The 16,867-nt window shown below is 40.6% G+C and overlaps 2 protein-coding genes across 4 annotated transcripts; one reads left to right on the forward strand and one right to left on the reverse strand.

Moving 5' to 3' along the window:
- The first annotated feature begins 929 nt into the window (after nucleotides 1-929).
- On the forward strand, nucleotides 930-6,500 carry pgd (phosphogluconate dehydrogenase). The gene is made up of 13 exons (XM_085344201.1): nucleotides 930-1,026; nucleotides 1,749-1,824; nucleotides 1,913-2,092; nucleotides 2,186-2,251; nucleotides 2,334-2,452; nucleotides 2,538-2,607; nucleotides 2,698-2,832; nucleotides 2,949-3,138; nucleotides 4,122-4,252; nucleotides 4,428-4,561; nucleotides 5,085-5,184; nucleotides 5,682-5,804; nucleotides 5,998-6,500. The coding sequence occupies exons 1-13, from the start codon at nucleotides 1,019-1,021 to the stop codon at nucleotides 6,115-6,117; spliced, it is 1,452 nt and encodes a 483-aa protein (XP_085200327.1). The 5' UTR covers nucleotides 930-1,018; the 3' UTR covers nucleotides 6,118-6,500.
- A 5,168-nt stretch (nucleotides 6,501-11,668) lies between these two features.
- Nucleotides 11,669-16,769, reverse strand: tardbpa (TAR DNA binding protein a). Of its 3 annotated transcripts, XR_014904997.1 has the most exons (7): nucleotides 16,016-16,769; nucleotides 15,206-15,369; nucleotides 14,947-15,087; nucleotides 14,436-14,606; nucleotides 14,069-14,153; nucleotides 13,094-13,240; nucleotides 11,669-12,257 (listed from the first exon to the last, which is right to left on the reverse strand). XR_014904997.1 is itself a non-coding variant. In XM_085344126.1 (6 exons), exons 1-6 carry the CDS (start codon nucleotides 16,254-16,256, stop codon nucleotides 13,146-13,148), a joined length of 897 nt encoding a protein of 298 aa, XP_085200252.1. In that variant the 5' UTR covers nucleotides 16,257-16,769; the 3' UTR covers nucleotides 12,533-13,145. The 3 variants fall into 3 exon arrangements, 2 of the variants coding, with proteins under 2 accessions (XP_085200252.1, XP_085200251.1); XM_085344126.1 differs by lacking the exon at nucleotides 11,669-12,257 and having other exon boundaries at nucleotides 12,533-13,240; XM_085344125.1 differs by lacking the exon at nucleotides 11,669-12,257 and having other exon boundaries at nucleotides 13,180-14,153.
- Between the last annotated feature and the right edge of the window lie 98 nt (nucleotides 16,770-16,867).

The following is a 16,867-nucleotide window of genomic DNA, read 5'->3' on the forward strand; positions in this document are numbered from 1 at the left end:
ATGTCTACTCCATCCATATCCTCTGTCTGTAATGCATTGAGCTAGTTAGCAACAGGAAAATTGACTGAAATTATTAGATTGTGCTGTTGCATAATCTACTAAAAATATATAGGCAATTCTTCTTCTAGAAAACTTGCTGGGCGTGTAATCATTTCAGTATATATACTGAAATCATAAAATTTAGATGTTGTGATAAGAAAGACATTTGCTAATGATTCTTTTAAAAAACAGCTGAAGACATTTTTATTTAGAAAAGCATTTACTTAATTTCCTCTTATGTTGTTTTTATTGTTTTACATTACTGTTACATTGTTTTATATTTCCATTAAGCACTTTGTGATTTTTATCTGTGAAAAGCGCTATATAAATAAATTTTACTTACTTACTTACTAAACGGCTAACAAATGGGCTTATCTTCTGCATTTGTGATTAAAAGATGAAATACACAATGTACTTGTTCAGATTTTCACCAGAGAAAAAGAAAACGGGATTCATTGACTTATAGATATATAGACATATAGTCTATTGTGGCGCAAGCGCAGCTCTCAGGTCTGACGCATTTGACCGCTGCCAATAGAAACGAGGTGTCCAACTGGGAGACTGACAAGGCAAAATCATCAAGTTAAAATGTTGTTCTTAAACTTACTAGTCAAAACAAGTTTGACTGTCTCGATACTTAAAGAGGAAAATCCATTTCTGAAACAGGTCCCTCATCAAGCAGACGTATGGCGTGCACTGAAGCTTCGTGAGTGACTTCCGGGGAAGCCAACAGGAAAAGCCATAGCTCTGCTCAGAATTCTAGACCAATCAAATTTAGCCTCGGACGTGGCTTGTTTGCAGAAAGCTCTTCGATTGGTTCTTGCTCTACGTGGGCGTACCTAAGAGTCTCAGTCAAGTTTAGATGAGAACGAGGAAGTGGAAAACGAGCAAGGAGGAAATCTGAAGGAAAGGACTGGTGTGCGAGCTCGACTGTCATTTTAATACAGTTACTTTACAGTTACTTTGCCCACAGAACACAATGGCTGAGTAAGTCCTTCACTTGTTTCTTCTTCTGTTGTGTCTTTTTTGTACAAAGTCGGGGCAATAGAAAGGTTATACCTACTAGTTGAGGTTCTTTTGTTTTTCTCCTTTGGGGCGATCGTGGCTCAAGAGTTAGGAGTTCGCCTTGTAATCGGAAGGTTGCCGGTTCGAGCCCCGGCTTGGACAGTCTCGGTCGTTGTGTCCTTGGGCAAGACACTTCACCCGTTGCCTACTGGTGGTGGTCAGAGGGCCCGGTGGCGCCAGTGTCCGGCAGCCTCGCCTCTGTCAGTGCGCCCCAGGGTGGCTGTGGCTACAATGTAGCTTGCCATCACCAGTGTGTGAATGTGTGTGTGAATGGGTGGATGACTGGATATGTAAAGCGCTTTGGGGTCCTTAGGGACTAGAAAAGCGCTATATAAATACAGGCCATTTACCATTTGCTGAGAGTAATCTTCTTTTAACGGTGCTGTTATCTGACCGGGGTCAGCTTTAGAGTTTGGTAGAAATATGTGTGGTCTGTGCAGCACTGAATTGGGTGATGGTCGCTATGGACTCTGGGAAATTAAAGGGATCTTCGGAGTGAGGACTCTGAAGCCCATGTTTTAATTTACTTGAAATAAAAATACACTGGATGACTTGAGGGATAGTAGACAAAGGCTGTTTTGATAATTACCCTGAAGCCAGACTATCCGATCTTCTCACCTGTGATGTGATTCTTATTTCCTCAGAGCAGACATTGCACTAATTGGTTTGGCCGTCATGGGCCAGAACCTCATCATGAACATGAATGACCACGGCTTTGTGGTAAGTTGATGCCTCCTGTGTGTGTTGCTGCTACTCCCTGCATAACCTGTTCCACTTTTCTTTCACTCATTCAATATCTTTCCAACAGGTCTGCGCTTACAACCGTACTGTGTCCAAGGTGCATGACTTCCTGCAGAATGAGGCTAAGGGCTCCAAGGTGATTGGAGCAGAATCTCTGGAAGACATGGTGACCAAGCTCAAGAAGCCCAGGAGGATCATCCTGCTGGTCAAGGCTGGACAGGCTGTGGATGACTTCATTGACAAGCTGGTGAGCAGTCAGTCCTGAACTAGGCTAAAGTTTAGAAACTGCATCCAACCTGCATATATTTATTGGGTTTGTACTAAATCTGTTAATTCTCAGGTTCCTCTTCTTGAGGCTGGGGACATCATCATTGATGGTGGCAACTCTGAATACAGAGACACGACAGTAAGTCATAAACATTCACTGTGGAGCAAAACCTCTTTATTCCGGAGGATATCACCATAGCTCATGCACTTCTATCCTATAGCGGCGGTGCAAGAGTCTGAAAGAGAAGGGCCTGCTGTTTGTTGGCAGTGGAGTGAGTGGTGGAGAGGAGGGTGCACGCTATGGACCCTCACTCATGCCTGGTGGGCATAAAGAGGCCTGGTAAGTCATCAGCTTCATTTCATGTGTGTTAAAAATCAGTGAACATTTATCTATTTCAGAGTGTAACTTAATGTTTATTTTATAGGCCATACATAAAGGACATCTTCCAGAGCATCGCTGCCAAAGTTGGAACAGGAGAGCCTTGTTGTGACTGGGTGAGTGATGTATATTTAATGTTTATTAAATATATATTTGTTGTTATTATTATGCCAAATCATCTAACAAATATTGTGTGGCTTGAGCAGGTTGGCGATGAGGGTGCGGGTCATTTTGTGAAAATGGTCCATAACGGCATTGAGTATGGAGATATGCAGCTGATCTGTGAGGCCTATCACCTGATGAAGGATGTCTTGGGTATGGACCATGATGAGATGGCACAGGTGCGCTTGTTGTACTTCTATGACACCACTTTCACATTTGTCTGGCAGTATTAATTATGTAAAATATAAAGACAATATGTGTTTTTTGATTTTTTTTTTTTTTTTTTTTTTTTAAGGCTTTGGACAGCTGGAACAAGACTGAGCTGGACTCCTTCCTGATTGAGATCACAGCTAACATCCTTAAATACAAAGACTCCGACGGTAAACATCTGCTGCCCAAAATCCGCGACAGTGCTGGACAGAAAGGCACAGGGAAGTGGACGGCCATTTCAGCCCTCGAGTACGGGACACCTGTCACACTGATCGGTAAGAGGAAGAAAGGAGGCTTAAAGCAATGAACTACTCATAAAGGCTAGTGTCATGTACCAATACTGCAAAAGCCACTTATCAAATTACCCTTTAATGATCAGATTTCTTGGGCTTATACTTTGGATCTGTCAGCTGGCAAACACAGCATGGGCTGTGAGCTTATTTTAGAGAATGTGATCAATATGTTGTTGCCTGTAAGAAGCTTGAAGGCTATTCTGATGGCCTGTGCATGTCAGGTGACATAAGGGGGATTTGGCTTTGGTCTTTGCTGTGACTGTATCATAGTCTGTTTCATAAACAGACCTAAACAAGAAGCAAGCTTTGTATGATTAACTTTAAAAGCATGCAGGGTAAACTATATGGAAAATGTACCCACAAGTGAGATTTTTTTAAATTGCTGTGTTTGCTTGTTCCCTGTCTGTGTTGGATACCCTGCTGTGATAGAGAGGGATGGGTGCAGAATAAAAGGCTTCATTGTGTGAGAACTAAGCCCATCAGGGCGAAGCAGTATGCACAGGAGGCGCTCTCACCCAGCAGGGATCACATTCCTCACTAGGACAGTTTTTACGTTATAGAGCAGTGCAGGTTTTAGCAAGTCGTGCTGACCCAACAGGTTTTTTTTTTTTCCTACTGTCCTCAGTTAGTGGCAAGGAAATGATCCTCTCTAATCTGGGAAACCTTGAGTTTTGTCTGCCGTAGCTTTGGCACGCCTGCTTTACCAAACACTATTGCAAACACTGCTGAGTCATGCTGTCGCTCGAGCGTTGGCTGATAGCACAGCGACCCTGTGCTATCAGCTTGGAAATTCTATGTAATGCTTTGTCATTTTTTGAGATCTCGGGAAACCTAAATTACTATTTAAAAAAGAAAAAAAAAGCTGGGCAGTTAGTTTATGTGACACTCAAAGCGGTGTGTGTAGTATATGCACTAATGCTGTCCCTCTTCTTTCCTCTCCCTTCTTTCATCCTCTTGTCTCCCAGGGGAGGCTGTCTTTGCCAGATGTCTGTCTTCTCTAAAGGATGAGAGAGTGGAGGCCAGCCGCAGCCTGTCAGGGCCACAGGGGGTCAAATTCAGCGGCAACAAGGCTACCTTCCTAGAAGACATCAGAAAGGTAAAACCCACAGTAAATGCATTTACTCTAAATGGGCCAGTTTAGGGCAGCATGCCACAGAGAGGCCAAAGTAAAAATGTTTGCGCACCCTTTGAGACTAACAGGTATCAGAAGTGATGAATAGAGATTTTAAACACTGAAAGTAATATGAATTGTTATGTTTTCATTTGTCCAGGCCCTGTATGCGTCCAAGATCATTTCCTACGCGCAGGGATTCATGCTGCTGCGCCAGGCAGCCAACGAGTTTGGCTGGACGCTCAACTATGGTGCGATCGCCCTGATGTGGAGAGGAGGCTGCATCATTCGAAGGTACTTTTGCCCTCATGTGTCCACACAGCATAAGTTTGCCTCACTTCCATGTTGTGCAAAAGTTTCAACACTGTTGTCCAAACAGTGGGGGCGAGAGCCCTTGTTAAGAAAGCCCAACAAAAACAGAAGTTTTTGTTGCTTAAGATTTAAAAACATTTGAGTTGAGCTGCAGTTTCTTTAAGTGCAAGGAAAACCTTTTGCAGTGCCAAAAGGTTTTAAAATTGCCTTTTTGTCAATGCGTTGTGTTGTAATGTTGAAGTGAGAAAAGAGAGGAACAAAAGGACTCTTCCCATAAAATCATATAGAGAGACAAGAATGAGGAAATTGTGATTGTGACACTGGTTTACTTTGTGTAACCTGGCACAGTTGTTGTGTAATCGCACATTTAACACTCATAATTTGCAGTGTACAGTCACCAGCCAGCTAATGGGGATGAAGTTCTCAAAGGGCATTGAACTTTGTTTAAATGGAGTTTTTATTACAGTATGTCTGGAGAACATTAACACTGCTTTTCCTCTTCCAGTGTCTTCTTGGGTAAAATCAAAGAGGCTTTCGACAGGAACGCTGAGCTGCAGAACTTGCTGCTGGACACTTTCTTCAGTAACGCTGTGCAAGACTGCCAGGTATGAGGAAGGAGGAAGTGGTCAAGCAATAACCTGCAATCACCACATTGACAAAGGCACAAAAAAACAAGTTATTTCCTCTTTTTTTTTTTTAAAATAAATATAGAAAAGGAGTGAAGCAACAGTACGACTTGTCTTGTAGTCACCAGCCCTCTGGTCGATTTGTGATATAGTGGTCTGGGTTCCATTTACATTAAACTGATGAACTAATTCAAAGTGTGTGAAGATGATCAGAATTGAATCCATCCCAATAGACCCAAGTACACAATACATTTTTTTTTCTTCTCCCCCTCCAACTTTACAGGTTTTTCCTTTGCAAGTTTTGCAGTCATAGTGAGTCCTGCAGAATTTGAGCTGATGAAAAATGCTGCAGTGATTGTTTTGGTTACCAAAAGCCTTGAGATGACCTCTAATTTATGACCAGGTTCACAGTGATTTAATTTGGTCCTGTAAACAAACTTAATTATGTCTTCATTCTGTTTACTCTCCTGCTGTAGGAGTCATGGCGCAGAGCAGTCAGCACTGGAGTCCAACATGGCATCCCCATGCCCTGTTTCACTACCGCTCTGTCCTTCTATGATGGCTACAGACATGACAAGCTGCCCGCCAACCTTCTCCAGGTAACACAATTCTAGAAACGGTTACGCCTCCACTATAGGAGGTGTATCACAATAAAAGATCCCTTGTAGCTCGAGTCTTGTGCTGGAATCTAGATGTTATAAAATCCTTTTTTCATATCGTGAATCTTTTGGTTAAAATATTTTAAGGATTTGCAGATTTTAAAAAGGTAACTGTATCTGGCTTTGTTTTTAGGCTCAGAGGGACTACTTTGGAGCCCACACATATGAGCTACTCTCAAACCCCGGTCATTTCATCCACACCAACTGGACAGGTCATGGTGGAAATGTCTCCTCTTCATCCTACAATGCTTAAGGGAGATCTTCACGACACCCAAAAACAAACACGATGGAAGACCGAGGACGAGGGGACGTTATCAACAAGTGAAGATTTTAAATATTCCATCTTTCAACTTTCCACCATCTAGGACCCAGAATCTACTTAAACCAACTTTTTACTTCTCACAGAGACTTGTTGCGGTTATATTTATCAAGAGGTGGAACAATAGATTATGTGCACTGTAGACACCTCCTGTGTATTTTGATGTAGTCAGAGGGGATGTGTGACTCCATCTTGATATTACACAGGCCGCCAGGATACTGTTCCACAGTCATGTTGGGCACGGGGTCCACGGTGTTAACACTGGATTAAGGTGAACCCTTGCACTATGCTGTGTTAGGCTAAATAAAGATTTTCAATCCCTCTATAATTAGCTTGAATGGTCCTTAACTGTCTGGATGCTGTAAACAGGATTGAAGTGTGTGTGATACTAAATAAGGCAACAAGTTCCAGAGGACCGTGATATATAATCGTGACCTGCATTTTAAAGGCAAAGACATTCTGATCTACATAACCATTTAACACTGATGAAGACATAATTTATAAAACAACTTTATTTTAAAAATAACAAGTAGCTCCACACGTCTGATACGGTGGAGTTTTACACCACATGAGAACTCCTGACGCAACCCTAAAGGGGATGTGTCTCCGGTGGGAATTGAACCAGCAATATTTTGCTTGCCAAGTGAATGCACTGCCAATTCCAGATGGTAAGAATAATTAAAATCTGTAGCTACACGTACCGATCTGTATCAAAAGAATATCAAAAATATTAACAGGTCACCACAGTGAAATGACAAATAAACCATTTCATGTGTTGTCTTTTCAGAGGTTGTCCAGCAGGTGGCCCTAAGACCCTGACACATTTCTTTACACATGCACAAACTCATGTTAACACTACTAAACCCTTCACTGTTTTAGTGGACACCAACGTGGAGACTTATTCAATGATACTGTAGCATACAGTACAATAAACTGTGAGACAACACAATGTTAGGTATGCTCTACAATTTAAATAACATGGGAAAAACTGACTTCAAATTCAGCAGGTCACTATAAAAATTACAGCACAAGTTCAAAGACTCATTTAAAACTCAGCATCACAAGTTTCCCTAAGGTGACATTACTGTAACTGATTTAAAGTATTAAGATGCTGTAGTGTCCGGCCTCTATATACTCATACATTACTATAATACGGTGAACACAACACCATCATTAAACCCTATCCTGGGTCTGGACTGTTTAGGATTGGCTTTGTAACCTTAGAAACAATTCTTAGATAAATAAACCGCTGTTTATTGGGTAAACTGCTCATCAATGCAAATAGTTAATCAGCCAGTCAGATAGCAGCAAATCAATGCATGCAGGCTTGTAGATGTGGTTAAGACAACCTATTGAAATTCAAACCAAACATCAGAATGGGGAAGAAAGGTGATTTAAGCGACTTTAAACGTGGCAGGGTTGTTGGTGCCAGACAGGATGGTGTGAGTATTGCCAAAACTGCTGATACAAGTAGATTTTCCTGCACAATCATCTCTAGGGTTTACAGAAAATGGTCTGGAAAAAGAAAGTAGCAAGTGAGCAGCAGTTCTCTGTTGATATCAGAGGTCAGAGGAGAATGGCCGAACTGCTCGTAAGAAGGCAATAGAGCGGCCAAATAACCACTCATTACAACTAAGGTATGCAGAAGAGCATCTATGAATACACAAAACCTCAAAGCCTGAAGGAAATGGGCTACCTCCTGCAACTCCCACGTGTCTTCAGTCAGTATCACTCAGAGGCCTTTAGCCTAATTTTTTAATCTGTGCTTTCATAAAAGTGTTATTTTTAGACATTTACTACTACTGGAGAGAAGAGACGTGGGGTGTAAAGCTTGTCAAAGTTTTTAATATTTTGTCTTCAAAACTGGAAAATGGCCAAATGTCACTGGCTTTCATTTAGCCAGCTCCTCGTGAGCACTTATTTGGCTGGAGACGTTTGTTTTAGAAAAAATGTGCTAATTGTTTGAGTTGCAGAAGGTCGTTTTTTAGCAAGACAATGGCTGCTGCAGCAGAAGTAGTTCTCAAAGAAGTGCTTAAAACAACACTTTTCCAGAGACAGTGGGCGGCATACACAACATGAAATCATGGAGTTGTATCAGTGTTTCAGGTTGCTGGTGGTGTAATGTTATTATAGAGTTCACTTTAGGCTCTTTAGTATCAAATGAGCATTGTTTCACCTTATCCACAGTGTACCTGATGGCTGCTTCCATTAGGATATAACCCTATTGAATTGAATTGAAACAGAGTCAGATCCCAGATGTACATGTCAGAAACCTGCAGCAACGATGAGCTGTAATCATGTCAATAAGGACCAAAATCTTGAAGGCTTTTTCATCACCGTCCTGAATCTGTGCTTAAAAGACTTAAAACATTTCTGAAAGCAAAAGGGGGCCCGACACAGTACTAGTAAGGTACATCTAATGAAGTGAGTGTGAATATTCAACCTCCTAAGATCTGAACTCTTTTAAGGGTAATAATTTTTAATTTCTCTTTGCTATTTGGGCTGATTGGGGCCTGATAAGATCAAAAACAAAGAATTATCTTTTTACCTGATTTTGCTCTACAAGCGCCTGATAGCTGCATATGAGGATATTCGTTTTAAATGTCAATAGAACAGTGAATAGAATAGAATAGAATTAGAATTCAACTTTATTGTCATTGCACATGCACAGGTACAGGGCAACGAAATGCAGTTTGCCTCCATCCAGAAGTTCTTTAGTGATATAGATATATTACAATATATATTAGCAATAATATAGATATGTGAGTATATTACAGAAATGGGTCTATTATGGTATGTTATAATGTATGTTGTGAATATTCTATAACTATAAGTATGTACAGGCTGTAGTGAGTACAAGCTATGTACAGGCTATGAACAGGATATAAATATGAAAAACTATACAGAATATGAAATAAATAACTTTACAGAATCTGAGATATACAGCTATACAGAAATGGGAACTATGCAAGTTGTAAACAGTTGTAGGATTAAAGATTATCGAATGTACAGAATGATTATTTACACAGAGCTATACAGTAGTGCAGTTAAACAGTAAACAAAGCCTCGCCTCAGTGCACCTGCGCTGCAATAGCTTTGGTGATTACCATATTGATGTTAACATCAGGCTTTCATTTGGCCATCTTGGGACGCTTCAAAGAGCTCATTTGACTCTTCATGTCAGAGCTTTGATCCTGAAAGGGTACACAGCAGAACAAAAACAATATAAACTCCGTCATTTCAATGCTTAACTACATATATACACTTCGAGTACCATAAACATGCAGCTTTATTATCAGAGCGAGGCTCGCTACAATAGGGCCTTGTATTCTTAATGCAGCCTGACGCCATGCAGGGGTTGCATTAGAGCACAAGAGGCTGTTAGAGCTCAGTTAAGGCAGGGCAGGTGCAAGATGACACCTCTGAGTCATGTGCAGACAAAGCAGGCACCAAGGAGACACCAGACAGCGTGATGACGATGCAGGAGGAGGAGGACTGGATGACGGTCAACACTGATTTTAGTCAAGATCAAACCCCAAATCAGAATCATTTCTATGAATCATTTAAGACACATTAAAAACAGCGTTTTACATACAGGTCCAGTGCTGAAAATTTATGTGGTTTCATGGGCCCTTAAAAAGCAAGCAGCTCAGTAATTGTGCTTGTGTACTAAAATACTGGCTGGCAAAGCTTCGTTAGTTAATTTTCTTAATTTAAAAGGCAGAAGATTTTAGTTTTTTAAAAATTCATCTTTAGAACTTGAACGTTTATTGTAGTCAAGTACATTAAAGTAAATTACAAACTGGTTATAATGAAAGAAGTTATCACACAATGCAGTGGTGGCTCATTGTTATTGAGATAATACAAATACAGAAAGTCACAACTCTTAAGTGTTAAAGGCTTGAATACTTCTGCTTCGTGACATAAAGCAAATTAAATACAAGTACAAAACATAATGATAGATTATGCTTTCTAAATGTTGTGTAAAATTTCAAAATTACTTATAGGAATAGCAGAACAGAAGAAACAGCTTTGAACTCTGTGCTTACATCACAATAAATCACAAAAAAAAAACCCATAAAAATGCGTGGGTATGTGGAGAGAGGTTTAATTTGGATCGAACTGACGTCAATTGGAAGTGCGTCACGCTTGAGGGTGTATGAATGAGGCTGCAGGGCTTAAAATATGATCTAACTAACTGAGACTGAGTGCAGCAGGTGTAGTAAGAGTGAGATTATTTTGTCTGGTACGTCAATATTACACTCCACCAACCACTGACAACCTGGGACTGATGGAACAAGAGGTTTGGGCGTATGCACACTTGGTTCTCCACTTTAATTTTAATTATAAAAACAAAAATCTAGGTACAATTTTGCTTGCAAGTCATATGAAAATACAGAATTTTTTCTCATGGACCCATTTGTTTAATTCAGATAAACAGTCCTGGTGCATACCTCTGACAATACAGCAGAGAGCACTCTCAGAAACCAGACTGCATCCTGGAAAAGATCAGGCTGAGACAAATTCCTCTGGAAAACCTTTGCAACCTGCTTGCAGTGGGAGAAACCACCTTAAATCACACTGTGAGAAAGGTTATTCTCTATGGGGAATGAGTTCTAGGAGGACCTTTTAAAGATCATGGCTATGTTATGTTTAAGCACAAGGAAAATATTTAAACCCACTATCTTGTACTTCTGGTATTATTGCAGAGTAATTCTGAGAGATGTACAGACTTCTCTGTTATTCATTTAATTTTTTAGGTAAAACTTAAACTGATCTGGTTTTGATGCCCTTTTTCAGTTCTTAAAAATCACAATTTCTGCATTTATGTACAGTTTTAATGAGCTCATCTCAAATAATTTCACACCAAAAATAAGTTTGCAGAAACCTTGTCAGACAGCCCATAAAAACACATGGTTTCCACACATTATTAAAAGTAATTTAGAGTGTAAAAGATTTTAGATAAAAGTTGTTTTGTTTTTGGAAAAAAAACCAACAATCTTCTTTTACATAAATACAACCTTTAGAGACGCATTCCAGATTGTCAACTGATGATTTGTACGTTTAGTTTCATAGTAGTCTTGAGTGTGCAGAGAAATTTTCACAAACTCTTACAGCCGTTTAAAAATGGAAAGTATCAACAAATTTTAATATATGAAGGGGATGTGAGAGTCCTGTCCAACAATCAGCAAAAACTGTACAACAGCACCATCATCAGGAGGAAAATATAAATTACATCCACCAACAAAGACTGTAAAAGTCTGTTTATATAGTCAATCTTCTATATACATTATATATGAGCTAGCTTTCTGCAGGATGCTAGAGCAGTTTTAACAAAAAGACTAAATCTGAATTGTATCCGTGTTTTCAAATAAATCCTAAAAAGAGATATGGATTAAAAGCAAGGAAAACTAGAGATTATGGCCTGAAAAAAAAAGTCACATTTTATCTACATTGAGAGACCACAATAATTAAAAACTCCAAACCTTTATTTAACAATGCAATACTAATATGTCAGAATACAATGTGTGAATTGCTGCTGTTCAGTCAGTTAAGTCCCTTTGATGAAAAAAAGAAAAAGAACAGCCAGGTGATACATTTCAGTCACTTAACAATCAAGGTAAACAGAACTAGACAGCTTCCTGCTACACCGATATCATTTTTAACCACATCAAACACCCGACTGGTTAATACTTTGATGTCAGTGACTGTTGGGAGACAAAAGAATAAAGTGTTTACTGACAAACACCCAGTTTTAGAAAGGCAAGACCTGTCTCACAGATTGGGGACCAGACAAAGGAATGATCGCTGCCAAGCAGCAGGTGTTACTTTCGTCCCAACTGTGACATCTTTATGTATGACAAAAAACCCAAAAATACCTTGATTGTCACAGAGTATGGTCCGCTCTAAATTTGGTGGTCCAAGGTTTCTTGCAAGTGAGGTGAAGAAGATCCTTTTCAGGATTAAGGTTCATTGTGGTTTGCACCGGCACACCCAACAAAGGCTTCGTCTTCCACGCAACTGACTCCAACCTTCATTCAGACGAAAACCTGGGCTTTCCGTGTCCGAGGTCCCTATACATGTGAATTAAAGTGTTGGCAGTTCAATTAATGTAAAGTAAGTTAAAAATAATTGACTATCAAGAGGGCATTATACCTAGTCAAATTCAATTTTATTTCAGACTTCCCTTTATTCACAAAACATAGAAAATGCATTCGTAACCACTTCAAACACAAACTTTCAATGGGAACTTGTCAAACATTCACCACATCAACTTCTGAGCTCGCTTTCAAACTTCAGCACTCTTTCAGTGTCCCGCAACCCCACCCACCCACACAGACTTCACTAGCACAAGGTCACATTTTCACACAGAGAGGGTGGTAACAAGGAGAAAGTAAAGCACACAACCAGACACAGCATTCACGTCAAATCAGATAGCAAGAGAAGGCTACAAAAGGATACAAATACTCATAGCACTTGACATTTCACTGTGATTTTAAAGATTTAAGGTTGATAGAAAACAATGAGAGAAAGAGACCGTAGGGATCTCGAGATGCAATAAATGTCCTTGTGATGGGCATGGTGAACACACTCGTACTGGTTTCTTCCTCTCACACTCGCACAAAGCCACAGGTTCTTCTCAACTCTCGCAGGCATTTGTCTCTTTTGAATTAAAAAACAAAACAAACCAAAAGAAAAACAAACAACAAAAAAAAGAAAAAACTCCGCACCAACAGTCCTACTCACACCGCTTTCTTTCATTTCGCTCTCCCGTTCGCTCACTCTCACTCGGGCCAACACCAATCCCACTCACTGATCTCAAAAAGTGACAACAGCAGACAAAATTTCTATATCCCAAAAATTAAAAAAAAAATTAAAAAGGGGGAGAGGAAAAAAAGACAACACCCACCGTCTAATACAGTATATGCAGAGTGAAGCTGTGTTCTTGGATGACAAAGCATTTACACATGGGAGGAGGGGAAATGATACTGAGATCTGTCGAACATTGCTGCCAATGAGGCGCTTCCTCCCGGGAAATTGGGAAAGAGTTGGTGAACTGCAGAAGAGATTTCCATGAAGGCGTTTCCAAAAGATGTCAAACAAAAACAAAGATAAAATCAAATGCATACATACATATATATATACTTATATGTAATTATAGAAAGCCCATCATTTCACAAGAGGCAATCAGGGGGCTCTTGAGATACTCGTGCATGTTTATAAATTATTTTATCCTGCATGCACAGTAAATTTGTGTAACATATTCTCAAAAAACAAAACCAGGTAGTGTGGCAGCTTCCACTAACAAACTACACTTCTCACCCATTCAATGCATGACTACGTAAGTCACACACAAGTATAAATTTCCTCTTTAACAAAATAAAAGGCAGTGTATTTTTTCTTTTTTAAATAACATAATATCTAAGCCATTCCCCCTCATATGTATACTTACCAGGTCAGCCTTATAGCAACAGAAAGAGTTAGCTCGTAGCTATCTACATTCCCCAACTAGAAGATTTAGACTCCATAGATGCACCAAAGCCAGAGCTGAAGCCGCTGCTGGAGGCCGTGTTAGTGCCTGCAGCCCAACCAAGGCTAGCTGAGTTTGGGCTGCTGTAACTGGTGCTCGCAGAGCTATAGGTCTGGTCTCTGGTTGTAGTGGCTGTGCCTGCCGTTGTGGTCAGACCCTGCTGGTTAGCCAGCATGCCCATCATTCCCCAACTGCTCTGCAGCGCTGCCTGAGCAGCCGCGACCATGGCTGGGTTTAGACCCAGAGCCCCGAAGTTAACCCCTCCGCTACCGCTGCCTAGTCCACCGCGATTACTGCCATAGCCCTGATTGAACCCACCAGCCCCAAAACGCCCTCGATCCATCATTTGCCTACTATTATTGTGTTTGGGCTCAGCATTGGAGATGTGCACACTGACACCCTTGATGATCAGGTCCTCTCCGCACAGAGCTTGGGCAACCTGAGAAAGAAATGAGTTACTAAGTCTGTGTATCTCTTTTTTCTTACAGGTAAATAAATACTCCGTACACTATAAATACCAGGTATCATGAGGTATTTACAGTATAAATCTGTAATTGAGCTCTCATGTTTTCCACTACTACACCAAACTTATATGCATATAATTACTGATATTAAAGATTTGTTTTTGTTTTATCTAAACATACATATTAGGTCTTTCTCACTCTTCCTGTATAATACCATCTACTCATATTCAAAGGCCGTCATTTAAGGTCACTCTTACCTGGTCATCAGCAAATGTGACAAAAGCAAACGCCCGGAAAGGTTTGGGAATGAAGACGTCTGTGACTTCACCATACTGCATGAAGTACTGCCTCAGATCATCGGTTGTCATGTCCTCTGTGCAGCGACCAACAAAGATTTTACGGCTGCGCATCGGCTCATCGGGACATGCCTGAAAGGAAGAACGGGCACCACCATTTCATTTTAAGTCACGCTGCTCAACAATCCAGATTCAGTTTTACAAAAGCTAATCAACATTTGTAACCTGTGTTAAACGTTTTTTTAAAAATCCACTGCAATGACTTTAAAACGCCTGCTTGTAAGTGTGGAAACCCAATCCTTATCTGAAGTGAATGTATGTGAACGTGTGACACAGATCAACAAGCAGTAACAGGTGCCGTAAGCCTACATATAAACCTAAAAATGAATTTATACCAAACCTTATTCACTGAAGAAATCAATTTCTACCAAAGCACTTCTTTGAGACACGGTAAAAATCGTGCCCAACCCACCTTTGAATTGGGAAGTTTACAGTCACACCATCTCCCGTCAATCATGTGTCTCTGAGCGATGACTTTGGTTTGCGTCTCGTAGTCGGTGAACCGGACGAACCCAAAACCTTTTGAATTGCCAGTTTTTGCATCTCTCTTCACCTGAAAATGGGCGAGGTGAGCAAATTCATTAGTACACAAACAAAAGTCATACCCTTGTTGCGCTCAATGTCTAGAAAAGAACTGAGAAAACATTCACAGTCACATGACACATCAATACCTGCACCATGATGACCTCTCCAAAGGTACTGAAATAATCCTTGAGGTCTTGTTCTGTTGTTTTCCATGGCAACCCGAGGACAATAAGATCCGATGTCTTCTGAAAGCCCCTTTTAATTTTCACAACTGTGGCAGCGTCTATTTCCTCCATCTTTCTTTTGTTATCTATGAAGAATAAATAAATCATGCCAGTGAGAAAAAAAAAAGCATTTAAAAACCCTTGTCTTATACATTTACAAAGCTCCCCTAAATTAAAAAAACAAACAAACAAAAAACCGAAATACAACTGTGTTTACTATTTCAATAACATGTTGCCATAACAGCATCAACTAATCTGTTATAATTTTCCACAGTTGTCACAACCTTGCTGCAGGATTTGATCACATTCAGTAAGCAAGCTATTAAATACAGAGCTTTAATCCAGTTCAGTCACCTGCCTCACAATGTTTTTTTGTTGGTGTCATTTGTGTTTTTTTTAGACCAATCTAATACAGTAATCTCTCTTTAAGGTATCTTTTGGAGGCTCCAATTTGTGATGCTGCTGAATTTTGTAATATAATACTACTGTACAGTCACAAACATTTTTATACGAGTTAAAATACAGCGCAGGTGTTGGGCAAAGCAGCTTCACTACAATATGAACAACACCTTTATGTTCAAATTTGGACCAATCCCGAGCATTAAAGCGTTAATTGTAATACGATGTATTGGTACTTTTAACTAGTTATAGTCAAATCAACTTAACAGGCAGTTTGTGGGCAGGGTTGTCAATTTGCTTACATGTTTATTATGACACAAACACCTGGCATACCTTTGGGGTAATTGACAATGTACACTAGGTTTCCCCAGTCGTTCTCCGGTGGGTGCAGGACACCCTCCACAAGCCGGACTCCCCTCATGCACTGGGTCTCTGGGTTTCTGTATCGCAGCCCGCAAGCCCCTGGAAACTGCGCTGCTACAGATGACAGCAAAACAGTGCCATCGTCCTCTGACGGGATCTCCATGGGTTCTTCATTTTCTTCCTCAGCCACCCGAATGTAAAGCTCTGACATGGTGTCCAGGATGGCTGAGCTCTGGTCCAAGTACGGTCAGCTGAGAGAGCTCAAGTTATCAGTAAACACCGGAGTGGTGCGAGCGGATCTGCCCCTGGCTTTTAGTTTACTTCTGTTAACTGTGCGCGAAGCTAATGTAACACAAGCGCAGACACGCGAACTGCGTGAAACAGTCACTCTGCGACTCTTTCGCGTTTAACAGCTGGTGGCATGAAAGCCGGGACGCTTTCTTTGCCAGAAATGACACTCGTAAACAAGTTAGCCAGCTAGCCACTGAGCTAGCACACTCAAGTCAGCTCGAAAAATGAATGGCCGTCCAGTTTTACAACGCGCTGTCAACAAATACACGACTCCTCCTCGTGCTTACGAGCGCGTGGCCGAAAACTGTACGTCAATAACAACTTCGACGAGTTATCGACTTCGACGCAATTTCACCACCAAAGCGAGTATATCAATACAGCTGCACGCGGCTAACCTCTTTTAACCTCAAGCTAGCTAACAAAATGGCTGCTGATGCTCACCTTGTAAAGATGACATCATCGACTTGGGAGGGTGCACTCTTATTTGTGGGGCTGCCAAAAAATTAATTTGAAAACGTTTTCTGAATAGAT

This window comes from Diplotaxodon limnothrissa, linkage group LG20, assembly GCF_057381915.1.
Source record: "Diplotaxodon limnothrissa isolate DT_005_m linkage group LG20, D_limnothrissa_male_GT1.1, whole genome shotgun sequence".
Lineage (NCBI taxonomy): Eukaryota > Metazoa > Chordata > Actinopteri > Cichliformes > Cichlidae > Diplotaxodon > Diplotaxodon limnothrissa.

Coding starts and splice junctions, on each gene's coding strand:
- pgd (XM_085344201.1), top strand. Junction 1,825..1,912: donor TGAATGACCACGGCTTTGTG/GTAAGTTGATGC, acceptor TCTTTCCAACAG/GTCTGCGCTTACAACCGTAC. Junction 2,833..2,948: donor ACCATGATGAGATGGCACAG/GTGCGCTTGTTG, acceptor TTTTTTTTTAAG/GCTTTGGACAGCTGGAACAA.
- tardbpa (XM_085344125.1), bottom strand. CDS start 16,256: ATGTCAGAGCTTTACATTCGGGTGGCTGAGGAAGAAAATGAAGAACCC. Junction 15,370..16,015: donor CATTGTCAATTACCCCAAAG/GTATGCCAGGTG, acceptor TATTCTTCATAG/ATAACAAAAGAAAGATGGAG. Junction 14,607..14,946: donor GTAAACTTCCCAATTCAAAG/GTGGGTTGGGCA, acceptor TCTTCCTTTCAG/GCATGTCCCGATGAGCCGAT.